Raw genomic sequence first — 25,349 nt, forward strand, 5'->3', positions numbered from 1 at the left:
ATGTGTTGAGATGGATGTTAAGGATGCAAAGTACGTAGGTCTTGATTACTCTTTGGATGTAAAAAGTAAAAGCCAAGCAGGTAGTACAGTCACCAGCTTCAGATATAGTGATCTGGTGGACAGTCTCTGCTTTCACTCCCATGGTGGGAATACGAGAGAAACAGGCTTATTTAACAAGGTGGTGAATTCAGGGCTTAGCAAGTGTATTAAAAAAGAGAGCTCTTGCTAGAAATACATTTGAGTCAACTGGTACTTAATCTTAGAATCATTATAACATTTAATAACAACATTGAGTATTGATTCTCCTATGTGCTTCATTTTAACAAACTAAGCATGGCTTAATAACCAACATACCTAATCTCTAAATGCATAATAAAGTAGTGTTTGGCTTGATGAGGTAGAGTTACTCTCATTTGTAGATGTAATGATTTCATAGGTGCGTGTGTGTTTTGGTCTTGGACTAGTTAAAAATAACGATAGTGCTTAACAGCACCTGAGATGTAGAGCCTGTGGCTCTTTGCATTTTTTTTTTTACATTTTTATTTATTTTTGAGAGACAGAGTGCAAGCAGAGGAGGGGGCAGAGAGAGAGAGAGGGAGACACAGAATCTGAAGCAGGCTCCAGGCTCTGAGCGGTCAGCACAGAGCCCGACGCAGGGCTGGAACCCATCAACTGTGAGATCAAGACCTGAGCCAAAGTCAGACACTTAACCGACTGAGCCACCCAGGTGTCCCTGCATTTTTTTTATTAGTAGCCCACATAAATTAAAGGTTAGGCTATAGTCTAGCTACATAGCAATGTGAAATTGTCCAGCTTCCGATGCGTATTATAAGCACATTGAATATTTTCAGTGTTCGTTCATTTTTCACTTCATTGAGTGTAATAGTTCTGCTCAATCTCTTGACTTATTCATAGTGTAACTGAGTTTTTCAAAATTCTAATTCTAAAAACATAATGCATCTAAGATGTGGAGTAATGTGTTTGTCATTTGCAAGATTTTTCTACCTAAAATAACCTCTACTTTTCTAGGTCTTAAAAGATGCTGATAGGCTGCTGGTAGGTTGGATGAATGATGAATGGATGCATACACAGATAATAGTTTATGGTTATGTAAATTGAGAGGTGGCAGTATTATACTCTATGGAGGTTAAGGGCTCTTGTTCTATTGTTTAATGACTAGATGGCTTTGCCACATGCCCCCTAAATCCTCTGTGCCTCAGTTTCCTTATTGATAAGACTAAAAAAAATAATAATAGTGCTTCTATCATAGAGTTTTTGTAGTGATTAAATGAGAGAATGCATATAAAAGACTTAGCACTGTGCTTGACACTCCAAAAATTCTGGCAAGGAGGAGGAAGAAGGAGAGTTGTTAACTGGAGATCCAATAAATTCAGATAGGGGTGTATTTTTTAATTTGCTTACCACAGTGACTTAGGTGGCTTGAGCGAGAATATTTCATCCTTAATGTTCAACATCCTTATTTAGGTGACATTTGGCAAAAGGAACTGAATTACATGATCTATAGTACTTTGAGTTCTTTGATTGAATCTCTAGGAATAAATAAAGCTCTTTTCAGTGTGCTAATGAAAACATCATTAAGATAACATTAGTCTCCTAAATAAGACATTTATCTTTAAATATGATTATCATTCCCACTTTAATAGGAAATCTTTTCGCATATAGATAACCCAGAAAAAAAAAAACCTACTTAACCACAAAAAATACTAAACCAAATTAACTAGAAATAGGAAAAAAAAAAAACAGGGTTGTATTTTCCTCTGCATTTAGAATTTTTTCCAACCCCACTTTCACATGTCTGTGGTTTTCCAGCCTCTGACAAATTTCAGAATCCACTAAAGCAGTATTCATGCCACTATGGTAAGCATCACATACTTTGCCCAAGTTTTAAAGCACTATTTAGCTTTTGGGGTATTTTTGCCCTGAGGAAGATTTATGTGGGAAATTGGCATATTTAGTGGAGTATTTTATATGACACTACTATTACAGTTACTAGTTATTAGATTTTGTACACAGGCACACACAGCTATTCAGATCCATAGAAGTGAATGGGAGTCCTGAAGAACTTTCCCCCATCTTTCACCTCTGCTGCTCTAATCCCAGTCCCCATTCATCATCACCATCACCCTTTACCTGGTCTATTGCAGTGAAGCACTGAGCACTGGGTACCTTCTTTGCTACCCCCCTCCCCCCCCCCGCCTTGGTCATCCACTCCCATCTTCCACACAGCTGCCAGACACATTCTGTCATGTCACTCCTCTGCTTAATAATAATAAAAATAATGATGCTTCCCTGTGGACCCACGTCCTACCATCTAGACATCACCTTGCACTATTCTTTCCCTGTCTCTCACCCTACTCCTGCCACACTGGCTTTCTCGTCCTTCTAGAAGTGCATCTACTTATACCCTGCCTAGAACTTTCATACCAGCTCTTCTCTCTACCTGGAGATCTTCCCTCCAAATCTTCTGTGAATGCCACCCTGTCATTTAGGCTCAATTAAAAGACTATCTCTTCAGAAATACCTTTGCCAACCATGATGTATATTTTGAAATGAATATGTTTTCACTTGGAGAGTCAAAAAAACATCACAGCTGGGTTTAAGATATGTTCACTTGAGAAACAAACATGTACCATCATCTAAAAAATTTCAAATTATTTATTGAATATTACATAACATTGCTTAGTATTTTCCTATAGATTCTCTGTTCTTTCATGGTGCAACTTAGACACATACTGGCTGTCTTAGTCCATTCAGGCTGTTACAACAGAGTACCAGAGATTGGGTGGCTTATAAACAACAGAAATATATTTCTCACAGTTTTGGGGGCTGGAAAGTCCAAGATCACAGTGCCCACAGATTCAGTGTCTGGTGAGAACTTGCTTCCTAGATGGCCATCTTTGAGCTGTGTCCTCAATGGCAAAAGAGTCGAAGGATTTCTCTGGGATCTCTTTTATGAGGGTACTAATCCTGTTCATGAGGACTCTGCCCTCATGACCGAATCATCCCTTCAAGGCTCCACCTCCTAATACGATTACATTGGAAGTTAGGATTTCAACCTATGAATTTGTCAGGGGAGTGGATGGGTGGGACACAAAGAGTGTATAGATAGCACTGAGCATCTTCTAATGAAATTATGTCCTGTGCATAGAAAGCATCCACCTTCTGGTATAGGGAGGTGCACCTTACCTACTACCTACTTACTAAACAGTCCTGTCCCAGTAGCACAAATTCTAAGACCTCTACAACTGCTGTAAGTAGGGTGTTCCACAGTAGAATTCATTAAAGACAAATGGACATCTGGAAAAGGCAGGGGATATGCTGTTTTCAAAGACTCATGTGGAAAATTGGGTAACAAGAAAATCCACAAATAACTGAAAAGTTCATGAATCAGATTAGACATTCCCAAGGCCACAGTCACCCTCCTGGTGAATTAAATAAGTGTATCTCTTACAAGTAATCAAGCTTAGCTCTTAGAATTAAATGGGTTTAGCTCTTTGTGATACACAGTATAGCACAGGGATTGTAACGCTCTTTATCACTATATTTACATGTGTCAAGACTTCAGTGTATCCAACAGCTCCCTTGAATCTCTAGCAAGTAGTCCTATGCCTCATGTGTTAAACCTCTTAGAAAGTAAAAACATACCACCTGCCAGGAACATTTTATAGAGAGATAATCTATTTGCAGTTTTGACAGCCATGCTTAGGAGGTTGATTATACTTCTTGATTAGCTTTCATGATATATTCAATATGAGGAGCAAGACCCATTATCATCTATGTCAGTTCTTCTGTGTCAGACTCTTCCAGGAAACGTTTTTTTCACCCCTGTTTCCCAAATGCCTGATGTGATCCCTCTGACAAACATATTTCTGCTTGACTATTTCAGCACTTTTACGTAATGGAAAATTTCACAAACACTTGCAAGAGATCTTTGTGCCCTTGGTTGTTCGCTACGTGGATCTCATGGAGTCCTCCATTGCCCAGTCAATTCACAGAGGCTTCGAGCAAGAGACGTGGCAGCCTGTCAAGTGGGTATCTTGCCTGGTGTCCATGGAACATCTGTCTCTTCAATCCTGACCTTATGACTTTACACGTGGCCGTCTGTAGTTCTTGCTTATGGTGGTCCCTTCCCACGTTGTTTGTTTCTTTACAGGAATATCGCCAACAGTCTTCCCAATGTAGCTCTTCCAAAAGTTCCAAGTCTGCCTCTTAATCTTCCACAGATTCCTAGCTTTTCTACTCCTTCGTGGATGGCTTCTTTATATGAGTCCACGTGTGTATTCCTCACTTATTTCCTGGTGGTGTGTGAGCTAGTGCATGGCCTGGGCTGTGTTCTGTGCACATGTGTTTAGATTGCATGGCATTTATCATCGTTGGTTGAGGGACACTATGTTTTGGTTTTGTTTGAGTTTTTAAGCTATTAAGCTAAGCTTAGCATAGCGATGATAAATGATGCAGTTTTGCTTTTTTTTTTTTAACACTCATTGGATTGATGTAGCCTGTATGTAATCTGTTGGTCCGAGGTCATTTTGCAACCCAGGTTGTAGACTCCAGCCTAAATCATAGAGTTCAGGCAATCAATGTGGTACAAGTATGTCTAGGAACCTTAGTTGGCTCCAGCTTTGTTACTTCCCACATAGGTTCTCTTGCACATGTAGAAAACCATTGTAAGAACAGTTTCAAGAATATAATCCTTTTTTCTTAGTCTCACTTTTAAAGAAATAATATTGTAGGTTGCAGAGAAGTGATTGTCCTTTATTTCCTAACATGAGCAAATTCTTCTTTTGTCCTTTCACATATCAGTTGATGTGACCCGTTATTTTTAAATAATCTGTGTATCTTTAAAAACTGTATTTATTAACTCCACCTTGTGATAAGCCTACCTATTGCAGATTTGGTAACTAAGGGTCATTAAAACGAAAAGGACACAGGCTTTGAAATTGAGCAGCACTGAATTTAGACCCTTGCTCGTTATTCATTAAGTTCTCTCCTACCCTCAGTTTCCTCAACTCTGAAATGGTTATGATACGTAATTTAAAGACATTTTTGTGAGAAGAAAAAAGGGGGGAGAAAACTATGAAAAGTTCCTGGCACACCCTAGGCTCTCAATCATAATAACTACTCCTATTCTACATTATGATTTTATTGTCATTATTACTGTCATCAGTCATCATTATTCATGATTGTATAGTTTTCAAAAATATGAGCCTCATAGGCAACAGATGAACTCAATAATAGTCCATGTTTTGCCCAAGATCTCCCATGAAGTCAGCTAGAAAGAATAATACTAGAGGAAGAAAAATAGCTACCATTTATTATGTCCCAGTTACAGTGCCAAATCCTTTATCTCATTTAAGCCTTATAACAACCCTGTGAGGTAAATGTCATTGTCCCCGTTTTACAGTTAAGGAAACCAAGTCCTAAAGAAGGTAAGAAACAGAACCTGCCCGGGGTCTCACAGTAAGTCAGTGACAGAGGTGAGCTTCGAATTGAGGTCTGCCTGACAACCAAGCTCTCACTCCTCTCATTTATGTATCAGGCTTCCAGAGACTATACTAGCTAAGAACTTGTCCAGCATCCTGTGTGCCAGTCCTCCCACCACTGTTAAACCTGCTCCCAGTCAAGGCTGCATACGTTCAAGAAAAGAAAGACCAAGAAAGAGAAGAATAACTTGCAAGACAGCTTAGCAATACTTCTCTAAGTTAAACATCGTCACTGTGCCCGTGCTAATTATTAGGATATTGGGTTACATGTGAATCTTTATCAGGCAAATGCTTTGGGCACTTACGGTGTATAGAGTGGTGTGTGTGTGTGCTTGGCAATTATCTAGGAAGTATAATGAATCTAAGTTGATGTGTTTTTGTGCTTCTTAATACTGTTTTATAATTTCACTCCTCTTCTTCCTCATCCCTCATCTGTTTCCCTCCCCCTTGATTTTCACCAAGAACACCATTGTGGGCATTACCTTGTGAAATTTAGATTTTTTTTGTCATTATTATTTTATTAGCTTTGAGGTATGTCTGAAACCTGAATCTCATTATTGGAAGCCCCTTTTTAAAATGACCCTCAGGACACGAGTCAGAACAGACTGTGGCTTTGTAAATAAAGTGCTCATATTTTCATCATTCTGGATAAATAAAAAAATATGGTATACAAGTTAGTCACTATTATCTTTTCCTGCTAGGATTATCAACATTAGGCTCTTCAGCAGGGTGCTCAGAATTACTTATTAATGTTATGATGTAATCACAACTAGTTTTGGTTTTTTTTTTTATTTGCAGGGGGAGGGGAAGAGGGAGTTGTTAAAGATTTTATTTTTATTTTTTAAAGTAATCTCTGTTCCCAATGTTGGACTTGAACCCACGACCCCAAGATTAAGAGTTGCATGCTCCACTGACTGAGCCAGGCCAGGTGCCAGTTTTTTTAATTTTTGTTATAAAGCATTAAATACCGCCCGAATCGTTCCATTTCATATATATAAGGAATTAAAAGTACAACACAACTATGGCTTTAAAGGTACATCCTTATCTATTAATGTATGTATCACCTTACAAGGTTCTCCTCCCCATCTTCCTTCTGGGTTTTTTTCAGCTCTAAAAGTAGATGCAGTAAGATAAGTTCCCTACTGGTGGTTTTAGGAAATTATCTCAGAATCCATTATTCACATTTGAATTCTTTGATCTGTTAATAATACTTTCGGAATAGGTGACTGATTAGAAATAATTTTAAAATGAAAAAGTTCTGAGTAAATTGCAAGGTATATATTCCAGCTCAAGAGAAAACCTATTTACATTTTTTATCTAAGTATAACAAACACTTGTTACCGTAATTACATTCCCAATTAAGCACACTTATTATTCTAGAGTCTTACCATAGCATCAAAGAACAGTACATATATCCATACTCTGTAAAGATTTGTTATGTGTTATGAGAAAGTCCATTTTCAATAGAATTCCACCTTCACTATTTCAGAGTTTGTCTTGATGGTGGTTTTGTTGTTTTGTTATGCTGTGAAGAATACATTCATGTTGCAAATAGCTACTTACATTTCTCCACAGTAAATAATGATAAGTAGTAGGTTTGCTTCTTTAACCAATTGTATTCAATTACTTTTAAAATCTAGGTCCTCTAATTTACCGCATTGTATACTATGGATATATAGGAGGATTTTGCCTGGTCATTTTTTCCTCTTATTTTTATTCTACATACGGCAAAAGGGAGAAATAAGTATGGTGTTTTTTCTCACATTTTTCACATCGACATCAACATGGTTTGTCTGGTTCTTTTGACTGATGGTAGTTTGGGGGCACTGATATTTAAGGTGTGAAGAGATATTGAGTAAAGAGGTGTCATCAGGGCTTTGCTGTGATTCTCCCTTTGAGAATTAACTCTGGGCACATGTTGGCTAGGCAAGGAGACCATGAGGAATTACAGGCAGATTGGGAGAAGAAACACAAAGTAGGCTGGTAATGCAGGAAAGATGCTGAGGTGCAGGTGGTGGAGGCAAATGAGCATTTAATCAGCCAGAGAAGGAGGTGATTTTTTTAAGCCAACTAATTAAGATATATTTATCCAAACAAAGTGGGTATTTAAAAGAATTTTACTTTTATAGGGGCACCTGCATGGCTCCCTCCATTAAGTGTCCAACTTTGGCTCAGGTCGTGATCTCACAGTTCACGAGTCTAAGCCCCACATCAGGTTCTGGGCTGACCGCTCAGAGCCTGGAGCCTGCTTCGGATTCTGTGTCCCTCTCTCTGCCCTTCCCCCTCTCACCCTCTGTCTCTCTCTCAAAAATAAATAAACGTTTAAAAATATATAGGGGCGCCTGGGTGGCGCAGTCGGTTAAGCGTCCGACTTCAGCCAGGTCACGATCTCGAGGTCCGTGAGTTTGAGCCCCGCGTCGGGCCCTGTGCCGACAGCTCAGAGCCTGGAGCCTGTTTCAGATTCTGTGTCTCCCTCTCTCTGCCCCTCCCCCATTCATGCTCTGTCTCTCTCTGTCCCAAAAATAAATAAACGTTGAAAAAAAAATTAAAAAAAATAATAATAATAAAAATATATATATATAAAAGAATTTTACTTTTATAAAAGTTTTCTGCTGTGCTTTTGTGATAAATTATTTTATTTCTCTGATTTTCTTTTGCACACCCAAAACAGAACTTTTAGGTTAGTATATGCGAAACATTTATGGGAAAGCTGAGGAGAAATGAATCACACAGGGGCTTTTTTCTCCTTTAATTCTTAAGTTTCAGTGTGTTTTAACATAGGAGCATTTTACTCTCAAAGCATCTCTTTCCTTATTAGGCTATATACTTGCATAATGGAAAGGAGTACTATTATCCTTTGCCCAAATGTTATATGTACTTTGATACGAATTACTTTCCTACACGGGGTGAAGCTTCAGTCCTCTAAGTAATTTTGCCACAGCAGTGACCACAGAGCAGATCTACGCTCCACAGTTAGATGGATGGAACAATCTGAAATACGTGAATTGGTTCCCACTACAGAACACCCTGAATGTCATTTCTCTGTTAGACTGTATAGATACCTCGTACTGTTAGGTTGAATTATGAGCGAGAAAAGTCAAAAGGCATTTCAAAATGGGCGTAAGATTTGCCTCCCTTCCCAGCCTGTTATTCCACCGGCAGTTCCTGTTTCACCTTTACCCATAATTGAGAAATTTAAGGATCTTGTACCCTACATACGTGTCTGTAGACACACAGAAGCCGTTGTGATGGCAAAGACATACATAGGCATGAGCAGAAGAGTAAAGATTCCAGTTGCTGTCATAAGGGTTTTCTTATGTAAAACATACTTTTCGGAATTTCTAGGAGGAAACATTTATGAATTTTATCTTTATCTTAAAGATTGGTAAAAAGCATTTGAAATGTTCTTCCCTGTCCAATCTGACTTATTTTCCTTAGTGAAGTACCCTTATCCATTCTACCCCTTTCTATGAAACTTTACTACTAGATTCATTTCTATTTTGTTTTGGGTGTTTTGCCTTACCTTATTAAGAAGAAGTGAAAAGGAAGAGATTTAGAAGGTTGAATAAAGAAAATACCAATGATTAAGGAATTTACCTGCTATTTTGTTTTTGTTTTTGTTTTTGTTTTTTTACTAATGGCTATTGATACAGAAAGGAAATCACAATGTATTGTTGATCTCATAGCTAACCATGGCCATTGATGATGCTCTTCGTGTTTCCTTTTTCTTCTAGCAATGGCTCAGCAACTTCAGAAGACCTTTTTTGGAAACTTGATGCACTGCAAATGTTTGTCTTTGATCTACACTGGCCAGAACAAGAATTTGCCCACCACTTAGAGCAAAGACTTAAACTAATGGCCAGTGATATGATAGAGGCCTGTGTCAAAAGGTAGACCTGTGTTTTCAAGTCGCTGCTTAGTATGCCAGCAGCCAAAGTGGCACTTTTCACCAAGCACCTGTTATATAATTGTCACAAGGGAAGGTTTCGTTATGTACTGCTATTACAAAATTTAATGGACGTGAGGTTCTCAGACCTAAATTCTGGGGACTCCTGTAACTGACAGGCTTGACCTGAAACATTTTTTTAGGCCTCCTAACCATTGCCCTCATCAGTGGCATCCGTACTATATTAATCATTTCTGTTGTGCTTATTGTTGTCTCTCTGGGAATACTGTGCTTTAAATTCCCAAGGCAGTACTTCTGGAGACATACGGAAAAGGTCTGTTAAGTACTTTATGCATTATGCACTATGTACGCTGTGAAATGGCCTGGCAAACTCAAATTATGCTCAGTGCCATTGATTCTTCCGTCTTCTGGTAGTCTCTATCAGTATCAATGAGTTCCAAGTATCCATTTACATTCTCCAGAATTTAACCAGAAATAAATTATGAGGCTTTGGATTCTTCCAAATGTGCTTCCTTTTTTTTCTTTTTTCTTTTTTTTCTTTTTTTTTTTTTTTTTTTTACATTTCCTACAAAATCAGCATCGTATCTCTCATTAGCCAAGCATTGTTTTTCCCATTGCCCTTATTCATGACACATATAAGGACAATGTGGGCAGCATATTGGAAGAAACACTGGTTGGAGCAATTGAATAATCCTGAATTCTTCAAAGGAAGAACAATCCTGCCTTTAGAATAAGGTTTAATGGCTTCCTAAGGCAAGGCCATGAATTAGATTATTTAATGTTTAAAAAATCATGTTTGTCATATGTGATTCTGATGTCTCAAATTTATGGAGGTTCTCTGGATACTTTAGCAAAAATAAAATTCCAAATTGCCTGCTCCACAGTTTCTTTCAAACAGCTATCTACAATTATGGGTATTTGAAAGAAAACCTAAGTGATGACATTCATTATGATGTTTTAGAGTTTTCCAGACTTGTATGTTTCTTTATTTGGTAAACTCTGATGCAGAGGATTTGTTCTGCTTTAATGCAGAGAAGTAAGTGGTTTTTATACTTGGAAATTAATCCAGGCAGTTAAGTAAAACTAAGACGTCTTTCCGTTAAGAGTTATACACTAGATGTAACAAATAGCTTCATTTGGGTAGAGATACTGTCTGCATGACTGCAAAAGCTCTGTGTAATATAAAATATCTCTGTGATCTCTCTTGTGAGACACCTGAGAAAGAAGAGCTTCCCATCCCCTAGCTCCCAAGCAATGCAACACTCTGTATTTGCATGTTTTAAATTAGCATCTTGTAGTGTTGATTTCACTTTTACTGAACAGGTGACACATAGTTCAGAATTACTTACTATGAATTCATGTTTTAATAACTAGAACAAGAACTGCATTTGAACTCAAGCTGCAAAAGGCAAGCAAAACAACTGACTTGCGCATTCCAGCTTCTGTGTGTACAATGTTCAATGTCTTAGTCGATGCCAGAAAGCAAAGCGCCAAACTTTGTGCCCTGGATGGAGGACAAGAGGTAAGCGAACTGAGTGTCACATATGGATATGCAGCATGGGATACTGGATGCTGTTTCCAGAAGTCTCTGGTTTGATTAGATTAAAAGACCAAGGTCTCCAATAGAAGTGTTTGATCTTTTCTTTACTATAATAATGGAAGGCCCTTTATCCTTTCTTCATGTCAGTTTCTTCTTTTTTATATGAAGACTGCCTAAGATTTTACAAGTGGCCATTGAATTTCAGATACACCTTTTAACAGCTTAGGTGTTGTGTTTGTACATAAACCTTACTTTTCACAAGCAAATAAGAAAGCTAGAAAGCTACCTGCTTTGTTTATACAAATCTAGAGTATCCTGAGTTTGCATTCAAAAGACAAGGCACAGAAATAGCCTATGAAATATTTTATTTATACAAAAGTTTCCATTTTTTTAAAGATCTGGTAGAAACGTACTTTAAAAATTAGGCTTTTTTTTGTTTTAATAAATATCCCATTGTTTCACTTCAATTCATGTTTTGTTTGGTTCTATGTTCAGAAACAGCTTATTTACCTTTTTGTTGAGAGTGGCAATTGGATGAAAATGGATCTATTTTTCTTAGATTATCTGTTTAAGTTGACATTTTGTTGCCTCTTTTCTCATTGTAATTACTTTTCATCATTTTTTTACTCTTCCCCTATGTTCTCCTTCATCATCTTTTTTTTTTTTTCTCCATGGCATGATCCAGTTTGGTAGTCAATGGGTAAGTCTGATTTTTTGTTGTTGTTAAAACACACTTTCATTTGAATTATTATTTTTGTAAATGTACATTTTTAAATTTTCATCTTTTCAAGTTAAAATAATGTAATTAATTCCATTTTCTTGTTTATGGTTTTTATATACATGTGTAACACTAATGACTCACCATAACTTAGCAATACCCAGAAACACGTTAAAGTACACATACTTATACCTTAAATAATGTCAAGGGGAATGTTTCCTCCCTGTTAGGCTGCAGAAACACAAACTGCTTTTAGATTTTTAAGGATAAAATTATTTAAAATGAAATGAATTCACCCTCCTTTAAACAAAATTCTAAAAAAATTCAGAAGCAGAGTGATTATAGCTATTTTCAAGGTGGATATATCTGTAGTATGTACTTCCACTAATCCTAGAAAAATTTGGAGTTTGGGGCTTTGGATGACATAAAGTACATGTCAGGGTACCTCTAAATTCGAAGACCAGGAGGCCATTCCTAAGGTCACTTTGTGCAGAAGAACCCAGTTGTGGATTTCAATAAGGTACATGCCCACCAGTGATACAGTCTTTCCTCCCACTCATAGCCTGGGAAGTAACCATCATCAGAGGCAGGTAAGAGGCAGACCTGTGTCAGGAGCCTTTCAGCTCCTCCCCGCTACACAAGGTTGTCTTGAGTTACCACCCAGAACCTCAGAGGGACATGATTTTAAAACTTATATGCCTGTATAATTGACTAGATATTACATAAATACATGTAAAATAGGGGCGCCTGGGTGGCTCAGTCGGTTGAGCGTCTGACTTTGGCTCAGGTCATGATCTCGCACTCTGTGAGTTCGAGCCCCGTGTCGGGCTCTGTGCTGACAGCTCAGAGCCTGGAGCCTGCTTGGGATTCTATGTCTCCCTCTCTCTCTGCCCCTCCCCTGCTCATGCTCTGTCTCTGTGTCAAAAATAAATAAAACATTAAAAAATAAAACAAAATAAAAATATGTAAAATATATATATATATATATGTTTTGATAAGTCAGTGTTTTTTTGCTCTCTGGGTATGTTAAATCTTACAAGTCTTAAAGTTGCCACCTGGGAGTCCAGCTCAGGGTGAGTCTACTAGGTTAACGATTCTCATCCAAGCAGAAGGGCTTATGTAGCTCTGAAAAAGGATAAGAAGGCCCACTATTGGTGAATTTCATACTTATTTATCCCAGACATAGACATTAACTATTTGGCCATACTTTATGTGCATGCACACATATTTCATTCTTTGAGTAATTCAAGAGGAAAAAATACATTTCTAATACCATAGCATACAACCTTACAGCTATATTAATATTATTATATAATATTCTATAATTTATTATAATAATTTATTATTTCTAATTATCTGAATGAGGAAGCAGCTGGCTTGGATATCAACAGCTCATCTCTACCTTTTCACATTTTTCAGTACTCAGGTGTAAGCCTTTGATGGTATACTGTCTTAAGTCTTCATAAGCCCATCCATTTCTTATCAGGTTCATAGAATCATCTTGCCTCTTCCCATTAATATTGGATTTACCCATTTGTTTTTATTTTAACATACACAGCAGTACCTGACACATAATAGGCACTTAGTAATATTTGTTGAATGAGCAGACTGTTATGTTGTCACTACTTTAAAAATCCTCCCCTGTAAGAAACAACTTGTTCCAGTACTAAAAAAGGAAAAACAGGCACACAGGCAGATGACAAAACATTGTTGCATTGTCAAATGATGTCTTATGTTAACAAGTAGATGGTTTTGAAGAGTAATCTGCTACTGTTCATTATATTTGCACCTGTACCTTCTCACCAGAGACAATTAGTTCCCCACAACTTTCACACAATTAATATAGTTCAAAATGTGCAGGTGTAAAACCCATTAGCAACTATGAAAAGTGGTAAACAAGAATTTCAGTGCAGAAGAAGGATTTTATACTTTGCTTTTAATCACCAGTAAACAGACCCACATAACTGCACAGGCTTTCCCTCTCTGTGCCTGAGATAAGTTTTGGAATTGTTGCAAATTAGCAAATACATTACCTGCATAGGTGAACCAGTGGACCCCATTCTGTAGTAAGCAGCAAATTAAAAACTCAATTATTGCACAATCTGGAACCTTGTGAAATATATACTTACACATAGGTATACCTAGTAGAAAGATTTTTCTAACTTTTAGGGAATTGCCTCGCCCAAGTCCCCAGTAAATTTGTTATATGCCGCTGCTGAGATAAGACCTTCTCAGCTCCTTTCCCACAAGGCAGTGCCTTCTGTGCTCCTAAGTGAGGATTCTGTTTTCTCACGTGGCACACGATGATGCAAACGTGCTCAACCGCAGCCCAGAATGGTGTTTAATGGAGTCATTAGTGAGCGAATGATCCACTCATGTGACAGCTATGCATAATGAGTCAGCAGTCTGAGGCCAGTTCCTGAGGGACAGATGTTGAGATCACAAAACCACCAGTGTTTAGAAATCTTCACTCTCCATAAACTGCCTGGGTCTTAGTCCTCAGTGCCACTGTGTCGGATGGCCCATCCATTGAGGATGAAAGCACATTAATGGAGGCTACTTGTGCAGGATTTGTTCTCAGCTACAGTAAAATGTTTCCATTTCCAGAACTAACAATCCAATACCTTTCAAATTCTTCCCAAGAGAAGGACAAAATCTTTTAAGAATGCTGATCGTACTGGCATTTGATTAGTCTTCATTTCTTGTGTGCTTACCTTAACAACAGTCAGGTGAAATGATGATATTTACCTAAGTGTAGGGGAGACCAGGATTTCAGACTCTTGCCTGATCTCTGAATTCCCTGGGCTCCATGAAGTAAGAATTCTTTAAAGGTTAATTTTAATCTAAAGTCAGAGTCATCTGCTGGAGAAGCAGGGCACATACACTTCATTTTTCAGGGCAGATGTAGGGAGAATTATTCTAAGAAGTGAGCTGTAATTTGCCAGAACCCCGGTATGTTAGGGTTAGCGATCCAACTTGAAATATTCTGATAGAAATTTTATAGGTTTTTATTGTTGCAGACCAAAAATTTGCAGATTTTTATCAAAAATTCGGTCTGTTGGGGTGCCTGGGTGGCCCAGTGGGTTAAGCACTTGACTCTTGATTTCAGCTCAGGCCATGATCTCACACTTCTTGGGATTGAGCCCCGTGTAAGGGCTCTGCACTGGGATTCTCTCTCTCCCTCTCTCTACAGCCCTTCCCCACTTGCATGTGTGCATGCACATGCACACATCTCTCTCTCTCTCTTTCTATCTCTCTCTCTCAAACTTAAAACAATGTGTTTTTTTTAATTCAGTCTGTTAATGTAAATGAACTATCTACCAGTTTTAGGTTAGGTAATGTAAATGTCTATGCAAATAAATTCTGTTCTTATCTGTGATCTCTTGGTATGTTTTGTTTGTGTTTCTCTTTGGAAGCTGTCTGGATTCCCTGATGAATAACTCTTTCCAGCTAACCTTCTATCTCTATGGGGCATACGTGGGTTATTCTCTTTGCAGAACATATATATATATATAATGTGAATTCTGAGGCTACCTGCCCAGTTCATGCAGACCACCTCTACCAATTGTGCAACTAGAGCAGATTCTGGAAGTTTTAATATTAGTGAAAGCTCAAGCTAATCAGATAAGTTTACAATAGCAAAATCTCATGTTATAAAAACCTAACAAACCTTATGCTATTTGGGTTTGCCCCTTGGGTAGTACATTTAATATACTTTTCTTCCTTTTTAATTTTTTGTTTCTCTTTCGCCTTCTCCTCCTCCCTCACTCCCTCCTTCTCTCACTGCTCTTGGCTAGATAAGATGTCAGAGAAAATAGCAATTTAAAGGTGTGTATAATAGGAGAATTTGATGGCTCCTAGGGTCCATGGCTTTCCCTGCCTTTTGATAAAAAGGGTGTAAGGAACCTCCTTAGTGGCTCATCTCATGATTTTAAGATGTGCCCAAATCGATCCAGTCTAAAAGTTTAACATGTAGAAACTCTATACTTTTATATCCAATAGCCTTCTGATGACATCTGATTATTTTTGAGTTAAAAAAAATGTAATATATGGGGCTCCTGAGTGGCTCAGTCTCTTAAGCATCCAACTCTTGATTTCAGCTCGTCATGATCTCCCAGTGGTGGGATAGAGCTCTGCATTGGGCTCTGCGCTCTGGGCCCAGCACAAAGCCTGCTTGGGATTCTCTCTCTCCCCCTCTCTCTCTGCCCCTCCTCTGCTCATACTTTCTCTCTCTCTCTCAAAAGAAATAAACATTTAAACTTTTTAAAAAATTTTTTTAAGTTTTATTCATTTTTCAGAGACAGAGGGAGACAGAGCATGAGTCGGAGAACGGCAGAGAGAGAGGGAGACAGAATCTAAAGCAGGCTCCAGGCTCTGAGCTGTCAGCATGCAGCCCAACCCATGGACTCTGAGATCATGACCTGAGTTAAGTCGAAGGCTTAACCAACTGAACCACCCAGGTGCCCCTAAAAAATTGTTTGGGTGAAATATATGACAGAGGCACCTGGCTGGTCCAGTTGGTAGAACATGCGGCTCTTAATCTTGGTGTTGTAAGTTCAAGTCCCCGGTTGGGTATAGAGATTACTTAAAAATCATTTTTAAAAATCATTTTTAAAAAGTGAAATGTGGGGGTGTCAGGGTGGCTCAGTTGGTTAAGCGTCCAACTTCAGCTCAGGTCATGATCACACAGTCTGTGAGTTCAAGCCCCATGTCAGGCTGTGTGCTGACAGCTCAGAGCCTGGAGCCTGCTTTGGATTCTGTGTCTCCCTCTCTCTCTGCCCCTCCCATGCTCATGCTCTGTCTCTCTCTGTCTCAAAAATAAATAAAAACAATTTTTTAAAATGTTAAAAATAAATAAATGAATAATGAAATGTGTAACAAACATAAACATATCAAGTATATATTTAACAATTTGGAACTGCTCAGAGGTCTGGGCACCTTGATCCCTACATGTTCTTTCCAGGGAAGAGGGAGGTGAGAAGCTTACAGCCCATCTCCTGTATCCCTTTCGGACTCTACCCCAAAGAGGAACCTCAGTCTGGTATTTCACTTCCTCCTGCTGCACAGATACAAATTTGGAGACAGAAGGATATGAAAAGAGAGTAGCAGGGAGGGAGAGCCTGGGCAGGGCTCATTTGCATAAGCTCCTCACACCAGGTCAGCTGTCCAGCTTCATGCGGAGCTGGGGGACCCTTTTTGTACCTGTGTCTGTAGGGGGCTTCCCAGCCATCTCAACTACCAGCCAGATTCTTGAAGCTCTTTCTCTTCTACTTTGTTTTTCTTTATTTTCTCCCCTTTCCTTTTCCTTCTCTTCAAGATGTTCTAAAAGTAAAAGAATCAACACTAGTATAATAGAAATCTACCCTCTGTGTTTCTGTTCCAGTCGTCTCTGGGGAGCACAAGTTGGGGAATCTGTACGGCTTTCAGTCAGACAGACACATAATATTTCCCTGCATTAGGTGAAATACATGTCTGGAAAGCTCCATATTCATATGTGTGTGGTTAATTTTAGACCAGTTGTCAACACACCCACTTACACATGCAGAAAAGAAAATTCACGGGCTCCAAAATTATGCTTCCTTTATTATTTATGCTGGTAGATAACCACTTGTAACTGGCAGAGCCACTGGGGGAGAATCATTCCTATGTATTCCAAAGCAGAACTAAGTTGATGTTTTGTTGTGTGTGGAAACTTTGAGACATGTTTTCAGAAGAAAAAAATAGCTTTCAAAAACTTACATCTTAGGAAACCATTCAACCAGCAGCTGTTAAGTTGGTCTAATGTTTATACTGACCTGAGTACTTTTACTCTATGCATTATGTTAGCTGTTCCAAGAAGCCTTGAACCATCAAGATAGGGTTAGTCTTTACAAGTCACATTTTCTGTGAAGTGGCTATTGGGGACAATCGGCTGTCAGATAAATGCTTCTAAAGGAAGAATTAGTGTTTAAATGAATGTGCCTTCACACACTGCAGAAGCCGAAGCTCCTGCTAATTTAAGAATGCAACTCTCTAGTATTCTCTAAAGAAAGCAAAAAAAAAAAGAGGCTTTCAGGTTTATTTTAAATACATCTTTTTTATATTTACTTAAAGGCGTCTTTCTCATGAGGAAACAGCGATAAAACTATGGGGAGTGAGTGCTGTTCCATTATACCTTTTATGGCCTATTAATTTGTTACCATCTATTCACCTTTGTTGATGAAATTTTAATTTTGCCCTTGCTTGAGCATATTGTAAGAATTGTATAAACTGCTACTCCCTGCACTGACAAAAACGGTCCTTTGAGGGGGAACAATTGGGAGCTCATTTTATTTCTAGAGCACATTTAAAATAACTTATGAATGAGAGTTGTCAGACACGAAATGCTGTATTAATTAAATCTTTTTCTAGTCTTTTTGCTTCTTCAGCTAAGCCAACCCTTTAGAAAAATACACGGCCACCTTCATTATAGAGAAGAAGACAAAAAGTACCCTTCACATTCCTCTGCCTGAATAAGAATAAGAACTCAATTCATCTATATAATAACCCCATTAGCTGCTTAACTCAACAGTGCACATGGGAAAATTTTCAAACCACAGTGTAAAAAGTGTTGATTGGGTGGATCGTTTTCAAGGTTTTGTTCTTCTGGTGTTCAAAATGATCATTTTAAGTAAATCCGATATGTCCTAACCAGTAGCTTTAAAGCATTTCTGACTTAATGACAAAAGTTTCGTGTCCACATCAACTAACGCATCTTTGTCTTTTAACATCCAGCAACAATACCATTCGAAGATAGATGAGTTGATTGACAACAGTGTAAAAGAAATCATTTCACTGCTAGTTTCAAAGGTAATGTATTATTTACTCACCTTTTTAAATCAAAGTCAAAGATATATTTTGCTGAGAGGTTGTAGAAATGTCTGTGTTTTGTTTCAAATACCTAAGTGAGAAATAGTAGTTTTAAAAATAGATGCAAGAACCGATCAGATTTTAAGAAGAGTTCTGAACCAAATAGGAACACTCTTTGTCAACAACTTTTAATGTTTTAGTTTGTTTGTTTACAATTCCTTTTGGCTTTTCTTGCAATTGTTGTCCTTTAAAAAATAACCGCGTCTTCCAGTAAGACCTATTATTTCACATTCATGTTCTCTTACTATCTATCTTATCTGTTTGGCTGATTTGAGTCGTCACCAGTCCTTGAATGGAGCCTGTTTGTTGTGATGACAGTGCTGAGGCTCTAGGCTGGTCCCAGGCAGACAGAGAATGCTGGCCGCCTGGACTCTGATGTTCCTCCCGGGAAGGCTCCCACGATTCCCAGTGTGAGGCTCCAAACACCTTTGACAAAGGCTCTGGCCTTTAATTGTGTAAGTGGAGATGAAGCATAAATGAGTATTCCATCAAATGATTAGATGAATTAAAACCCCACTGAGGTGTAACAGACTTCCACGAGTGACACTTGAGATCTGGGTCTGCAAGGGGAAGACATAGAAAACGGAACTCAAGAGGGTAAGGTGCCAGAATGGACATGGTCCAGGGGCACATTCACATGAACAGATATAGCCCTTGCTCTTGCAAGGCTCGATCAAAGGACCTCAAATCAGACTTCATAGAACAATTGGAAGAATGTACAAAGAGCAAAGGAAAAACACCCCTAACTTAATAAACCAAGAACATGTTACTTAGAAAATAGAGTGATGCCCAATAAGCATTAAAATTGTTAAACCTCATTAATAACTTAAAGAATGAAGAAAAACTTGGGTGCCTGGGTAGCTCAGTCAGTTAAGCATCTGACTCTTGACTTTGGCTCAGGTCATTATCTCACTATTTGTGAGTTCAAGCCCTGCATCAGGCTCTGCACTGACAGTGTGGAGTCTGCTTGGGACTCTCTCCTTCTCTCTCTGTTCCTCCCTCTCTTGCTCTCTGAATGAATGAATGAATGAATGAATGAATGAATGAAAGAAAATAAACCTAAAAGAATGAAGAAAAATACACTATTTTTTCTAACTCGTTTTTAAGCTAACGCTTGGTTATAGAAAAGGTGAGCTGGGACACTCATATTTCCTGTCTATGGGAGTATAAATTGTTACAACCTTTGTAGAGATAGTTTGGAACTGTATGGAGTACTTTAATACCCTTTCACCTAATAATTATTTTTGCACTTTTTTCTGTGAAGAGAGATGCACAAAATGTATATACATTGATATGGTCACATTACATTTAATGAAAAATTGGAAACAACTTTAATCTCTAACAGTAAGGGAAGGTGAAGTAAATTATGGGACATCTATATTAAGAAACTATGTTTTCAGAGACTATTAATGATAAAGGAAAAGTTTCATAATATAGTGTTAAGTGAAAATGAAAGCTTAGTATTTTAGAAATATAAAGTATGATACGAATTCTCATCACATAGAGAAAAGATGTTGACAAAATGTTGACAGAGCTTCTCTGAATGGTGAGATTATACTTGATATGGGGAGAGGAGTCTTCTTCAGGTTTTGTTTTGTTTTGTTTTGTTTGTATTTTCCAAATTCTTTGGTAGCAAGTCTTAAGATGGAAAGTAGCCACAAAGATGACTTTAGAATAGCACCACCCCTCCAGTTTGTTCTTGGTCTCCTGACTTCTTCTACCGCAAGAATTATCTATACCTCCACATACAACACACACTCCCCAACAATAAGTAAGGGAAAAGGTTAACAGGGAAGCCATCCAGCAGGTGGTGGGAGAAGTGAACCCCTGGAGAACAAAGCTCCAGGGGAAGGATAGGGAGGTTTCCCTTCTCCCAGGAGCCTACGTGCTCCCCTCAGCCACGTGCAGCCCTGCACGGACAGCCCACTGAAGTGAAACGTGCTTAACGTTGCACCTTCGTTGTCTGTGACTCATCCGGGCAAATTTTACTCGCCTGGTATGGCCTCATCTTCACAGTTCTCCTGTGGAAGTTGTCTTTTGTGAGAAGGGGGCATAATGGAAGTCATTAAATTGGTCGGGCGCCTGGGTGGCTCAGTTGGTTGAGGATCTGCCTCTTGATTTCCGTTCAGATCACAATCTCAAGGTTTAGTGAGTTCGAGCCCCACGTGGGCTCTGCGCTGACAGCGCGGAACCTCCTTGAGATTCTGCCCCCCCCCCCCACACGCACTAAATAAATAAATAAATAAATAAATAAATAAATAAATAAATCTTAAAAAAAAAACATAAATTGTGTGATAGCAAGCAGTTGGTAAAGGGTTAAATAGGCAGCAAGGAAAAGAGACTAGTTTGGGTTTTCCATTGGTGGGAAGTGGTGGGGGGAGGGTAGGAAAAGGGACTAGTTTTCTCTTGGGGGGGGGCGGTAGGGGGAGGACAGAGAAAGAAACTAGTCTATTGGTGGGGTCAGTGCTGGGGGAGGGTGACAGAGAAGGCAGGCAGGGCTCTGCATGCTTTTCTGGCAAAGTAAAAAACTGATTGTTTAATATCAGGTCTAGGTTAGTCTTTTTCTATGGATCATTTCTATGGATCATTTCTCCTATAATCTAACAGTACTTATTAATAATCTTCAATTCTTTGGTTGAGAATTATAAAATAAACTGGCTCGACAGATTGAACCAGCCATCTTAAGCTCCCACAGGAGATGACAGTAAATGGTGGGTTTTTTCTTTCATTAAACAAACACAGATAATCTGCAATACAGTTCTTAAATGTTAGCGTGCCAAAAAAAATTACCTGAGGTCTTGTTAAAATGTAGATTCCATGCCCTGCTTTCCAACAATTCTGAGTCAGAAGCTTGGGAAGAGGAGCAGGAATGTATGTGTGTAACCAGTCACCGTGGTATTTTTGATATAGAGGTTCAGTGAGCCAGACTTTGAGAACCACTGCTCTGATGAATCGCTATCCAGGCTATCCTGTGAAAGATCTTTAAACTTCCATATAGTGTTTAAAAACAAAACAGCTTCTAAGATGGTGTGTTCACATTTGTTTTCTCTGAAGAAATGATATTTTAAAAGGAGGTATTTATGGGGATGCCTGGGTGGCTCAGTCCCTTAACAAGTATCTGACTTCAGGGGCACCTGGGTGGCTCAGTCGGTTAAGCATCCAACTTTGGCTCAGGTTATGATCTCGCAGCCCGTGAATTCGAGCCCCGCGTCGGGCTCTGTGCTGACAGCTTGGACCCTGGAGCCTGCTTCGGATTCTGTGTCTCCCTCTCTCTGACCGTCCCCCGTTCATGCTCTGTCTCTGTCTCAAAAATAAATAAAGGTAAAAAATTTTTTTTAAAAACTGTGTCTGACCTCAGCTCAGGTCATGGTTCATGACCATGGTTTTTTGTTTTTGTTTTTGTTTTTAATTTTTTTAAGTCCATTTATTTTTGACAGAAAGTGCGAGCATGAGCTGGGGAGGGGTAGAGAGAGAGGGAGACACAGAATCCGAAGCAGGCTCCAGGCTCTATGCTGTCAGCACAGAGCCCAATGCGGGGCTTGAACCCACGAACTGTGAGATCATGACCTCGGCCGAAGTCGGATGCTTGACCGACTGAGCCACCCAGGCGCCCCCCCCCCCTTTTTTTTTTTATCACCAAGGAGTGTCTTTATTCAGCATGAGCATGGTTCGTGAGTTCAAGCCTCACATCAGGCTCCCTGCTGTCAGCACAGAGCCCACTTTGGATCCTCTGTCCTCCTCTCTCCACCTCTCCTCCATTTACTCTCTCTCTCAAAAACAAGTAAACATTTAAAAAAGAGGCATTTATGAAATACCTACTGTGAAACACCTATGGGATGGGTAGTCTATTTCACAGATAGAAACATAATCCTCAAAGTAGTTTAGTGAATTGACCACACACATAATAAGTGAGAGTCCCGAATCAAACTTCTGAGCTTCAGATTCCTAATCCATTGTACCTACAGATTCCAGATCAGGAAATCAGTGAAAAGCAAAAACCCCCTAAAACTTAAAATATGTTACTTCTAAATTAACTATCTTTACTTTACCCTGTCAAATTTTAAGAGTCATGTCCTAAACATTTTTACTTTATCCTAGCATGTTAATTAACTCAACATAAAGTAGATGAATAGAATAATGAATATTATTCTTGTGTTGTATTCCAAATGTTTCTTCCCAAGTTTTAATTATTCTGTGCATATTGATAAATCTATTTGCTACATTTGGATAAATTAGAATCCTCCCTTCTTTTTACCTCCTCTCTTCAGTCACCTCCATATCCTTTTCTTATACTACACATCTTCACAAATGACTTGAGAATGAGCTAGGGCTCTCAGTCACGTGTAGCACTCAGCAGTACATGTCCCAATTGCATGCACATTTTACATACCTGGAAAAAAAAACTTGGTGTTCCCTCTCTGTGTCCTTTCTCCACCCAGCACCTAAATGCTGGTGTTATTGAGTTTCCATCTTTAGTCTTCTTTTGAACTCACTTCACAAATTTCTTTGACTTTCACACTTCTGACCTTATATACTAATGATTCCCAACTCTGTGCCCAAGAGGCAGAGTGGAATTGTAATGAAAAGCCCAACTTCAGACCTGAGGATCCTAATGTCTTCATCCAAGAACAGTGGGAAGCCACCAAAGGGTTGGGGAGGCAGCAAGTAGGGGTAAGGAATTTATCATATTTGCACTATAGGAAGATTCATTGAATTACCTGTAGCAAATAGGTTACAGAGAGGGTAGGATGGAGACTGTTATGTTTGATCTCTGGTGGACTAATTCAAAGACACTTAAGGAGTGCTGTAGGCTGAATGTTTGTGTCCCCCCCACCCAAATTCATATGTTGAAACTTAATCTCTAAGATGATGGTATTAGGAGGTGGGGCCTTTGGGAGGTAATTAGGTCATGAAGATAGAGGTCTCATGAACAGGATTAGTGCCCTTATTTTAAAAAGAGAAAAAAGAAAAAAACAAAACACCCCACAGAGTTCCGTAGCCCCTTCTGCCACACAAAAACACAGCCAAAGACATCATCTTTGAACCAGGAAGTGGATTTTTAACACACACCAAGTATACCTCCACCTTGTTTATGGACATCTCAGTCTCCAGAACTGAGCAAAAATTGTTCATTGTTTATAAGTCACCCAGTCCAGAGCATTCTGTTATAGCAGACCCAGGGTTAGTATTGGGGAAAGGAAAACCAACCAACCCTAAGGATGGTTCCTAGGTTTAGGGCTTCAAGCACAGGATGGACGTTGAGGCCATCGACTAATGCAGGGTGCCTGAAAGAGGAATGGATTTTGAGAGAAAGACCATGATGTCAGTATTGGACATGTTGAGACTGTGCTGCCTCTGAGAGATCTGAAGGACGAGAGATCAAGGAGACATTCACATAACAGTTGGGTCTGGAATTCAGAGAAGGCGTATGGAACCAAATGTGGTTATAAGATTTCAACCATTGGAAATGATTCTATGTCAGTGGCTACTATTCTTAGGCAGATTTTGCATAACTGGAGACCCTATGGAGAAATGAAAGTCAACCTTAAAGGGGGAAAAAATAAATAAAGATGCTTCTACCCAAAAAGGGACTTAGATTGTTTTTAGGGAGGGAAAAAAAAAGTGACAGGAACATTGAATCTTGCCAAGGAAAGGAAACAAAATATGTTGTATTTATTGCCACCCTATATTAATTAAGTTGCCTTAATTGTGGGATAGTCAGAAGATCTGAACTCTGCTCCTGTTTCTTCATGTTACCATCTGGGTCTTCCTACACAACTTAATTTCCTCATCAAAAAGGCATGAATATTAGATCAAAAAAATATATTATCTATAGCCTTTTGTCAGTCTAAAACAAAATCCTTATATAGAGTTCTTTATAGAAGTCTCTGGGGGCCCGCATCTTTTCTCCCCAGGTGGTAGGGTCACGTAGGACACACAGTGCTACAGTTGGAACCCTGAGACCCTCTAGCCTGGGATTTTCAAACATTTTTATAATGTTTATAAGACACATTTAATGTTCTCAAGTGTATGTTGGGTAGCCCCCTAAAGTACAACACTGATCAGAGCAAAGGTGCTCTGATTGAAGAGGGAAGGAGGCCTACAGCTCCACTTACAGGGCTCCATCTCCCAAGGCAAGCCTGATCACCAGGGCTTGCCCCAGAGTCCAGTCCCCTTGTTCACAGGTGAGGAAACAGAGGCCCAGGTTCCCATGGTAGGTAGCTGTGGAGCCAGGACTTGATCCTCATGGTCCCTAGGCCCGTCACCTTTCCACAACACTGCACAGAATTCAGCAAGAGCAGAGAGGAAAAGAATGGGTGCTTCACCTCCCAGGCTTCTGGTGTGCCCTCTGTGTCTGGGTTGTACTGACCAGCCTGTGTCCCTTCTTTGACAGGCATACATGCTGTGGGACCGGCATGGGCAGGTAGATGAGAATGGAATTTATTGTGTGTAATATGAGGATGCTGAAGAAAACCTGTGAGAGATGAGAGAAGGAAGTGCTTGGGGGAAATGGTTAACAGAGCAAAGAATGAGAAAATGACCACTCCCATAATGCACTCTGGTCACAGAGCTCAGTAAATTCTGGGTATGAAGTAAAAGAGCAGAGTAATCTATTCAACTTCCTAAATCCTCAATTATTGCCAAACGGGATTTGGGAAAGAAGATACACTGCCTCAGCTGAGTTCATACAGCTATAAATGTGTCGGTGTAAATATATATGTACACACCCTTGTTCTTTCTGACAACCTAGAATGTTTTCCCTGAATTTCTCTTAATAATAAGATGAGCAGA

The 25,349-nt window shown here is 39.1% G+C and overlaps 1 protein-coding gene across 15 annotated transcripts in view; it reads left to right on the top strand.

Moving 5' to 3' along the window:
• Positions 1-25,349, top strand: part of CADPS2 (calcium dependent secretion activator 2) — a 535,106-nt gene that overhangs the window by 465,836 nt on the left and 43,921 nt on the right. For 6 of the 15 annotated variants that reach the window (XM_053218157.1, XM_053218160.1, XM_053218152.1 and 3 more), the window contains 6 exons: positions 3,908-4,049; positions 4,175-4,294; positions 9,239-9,394; positions 10,786-10,933; positions 11,637-11,651; positions 18,423-18,497. In XM_053218157.1, coding sequence (XP_053074132.1) covers positions 3,908-4,049; positions 4,175-4,294; positions 9,239-9,394; positions 10,786-10,933; positions 11,637-11,651; positions 18,423-18,497 — 656 coding nt within the window. The remainder of the gene's footprint in view (positions 1-3,907; positions 4,050-4,174; positions 4,295-9,238; positions 9,395-10,785; positions 10,934-11,636; positions 11,652-18,422; positions 18,498-25,349) is intronic. The other 9 variants (XM_053218159.1, XM_053218161.1, XM_027075375.2 and 6 more) reach the window with 3 other exon arrangements.

Source organism: Acinonyx jubatus, chromosome A2 (genome assembly GCF_027475565.1).
Source record: "Acinonyx jubatus isolate Ajub_Pintada_27869175 chromosome A2, VMU_Ajub_asm_v1.0, whole genome shotgun sequence".
Lineage (NCBI taxonomy): Eukaryota > Metazoa > Chordata > Mammalia > Carnivora > Felidae > Acinonyx > Acinonyx jubatus.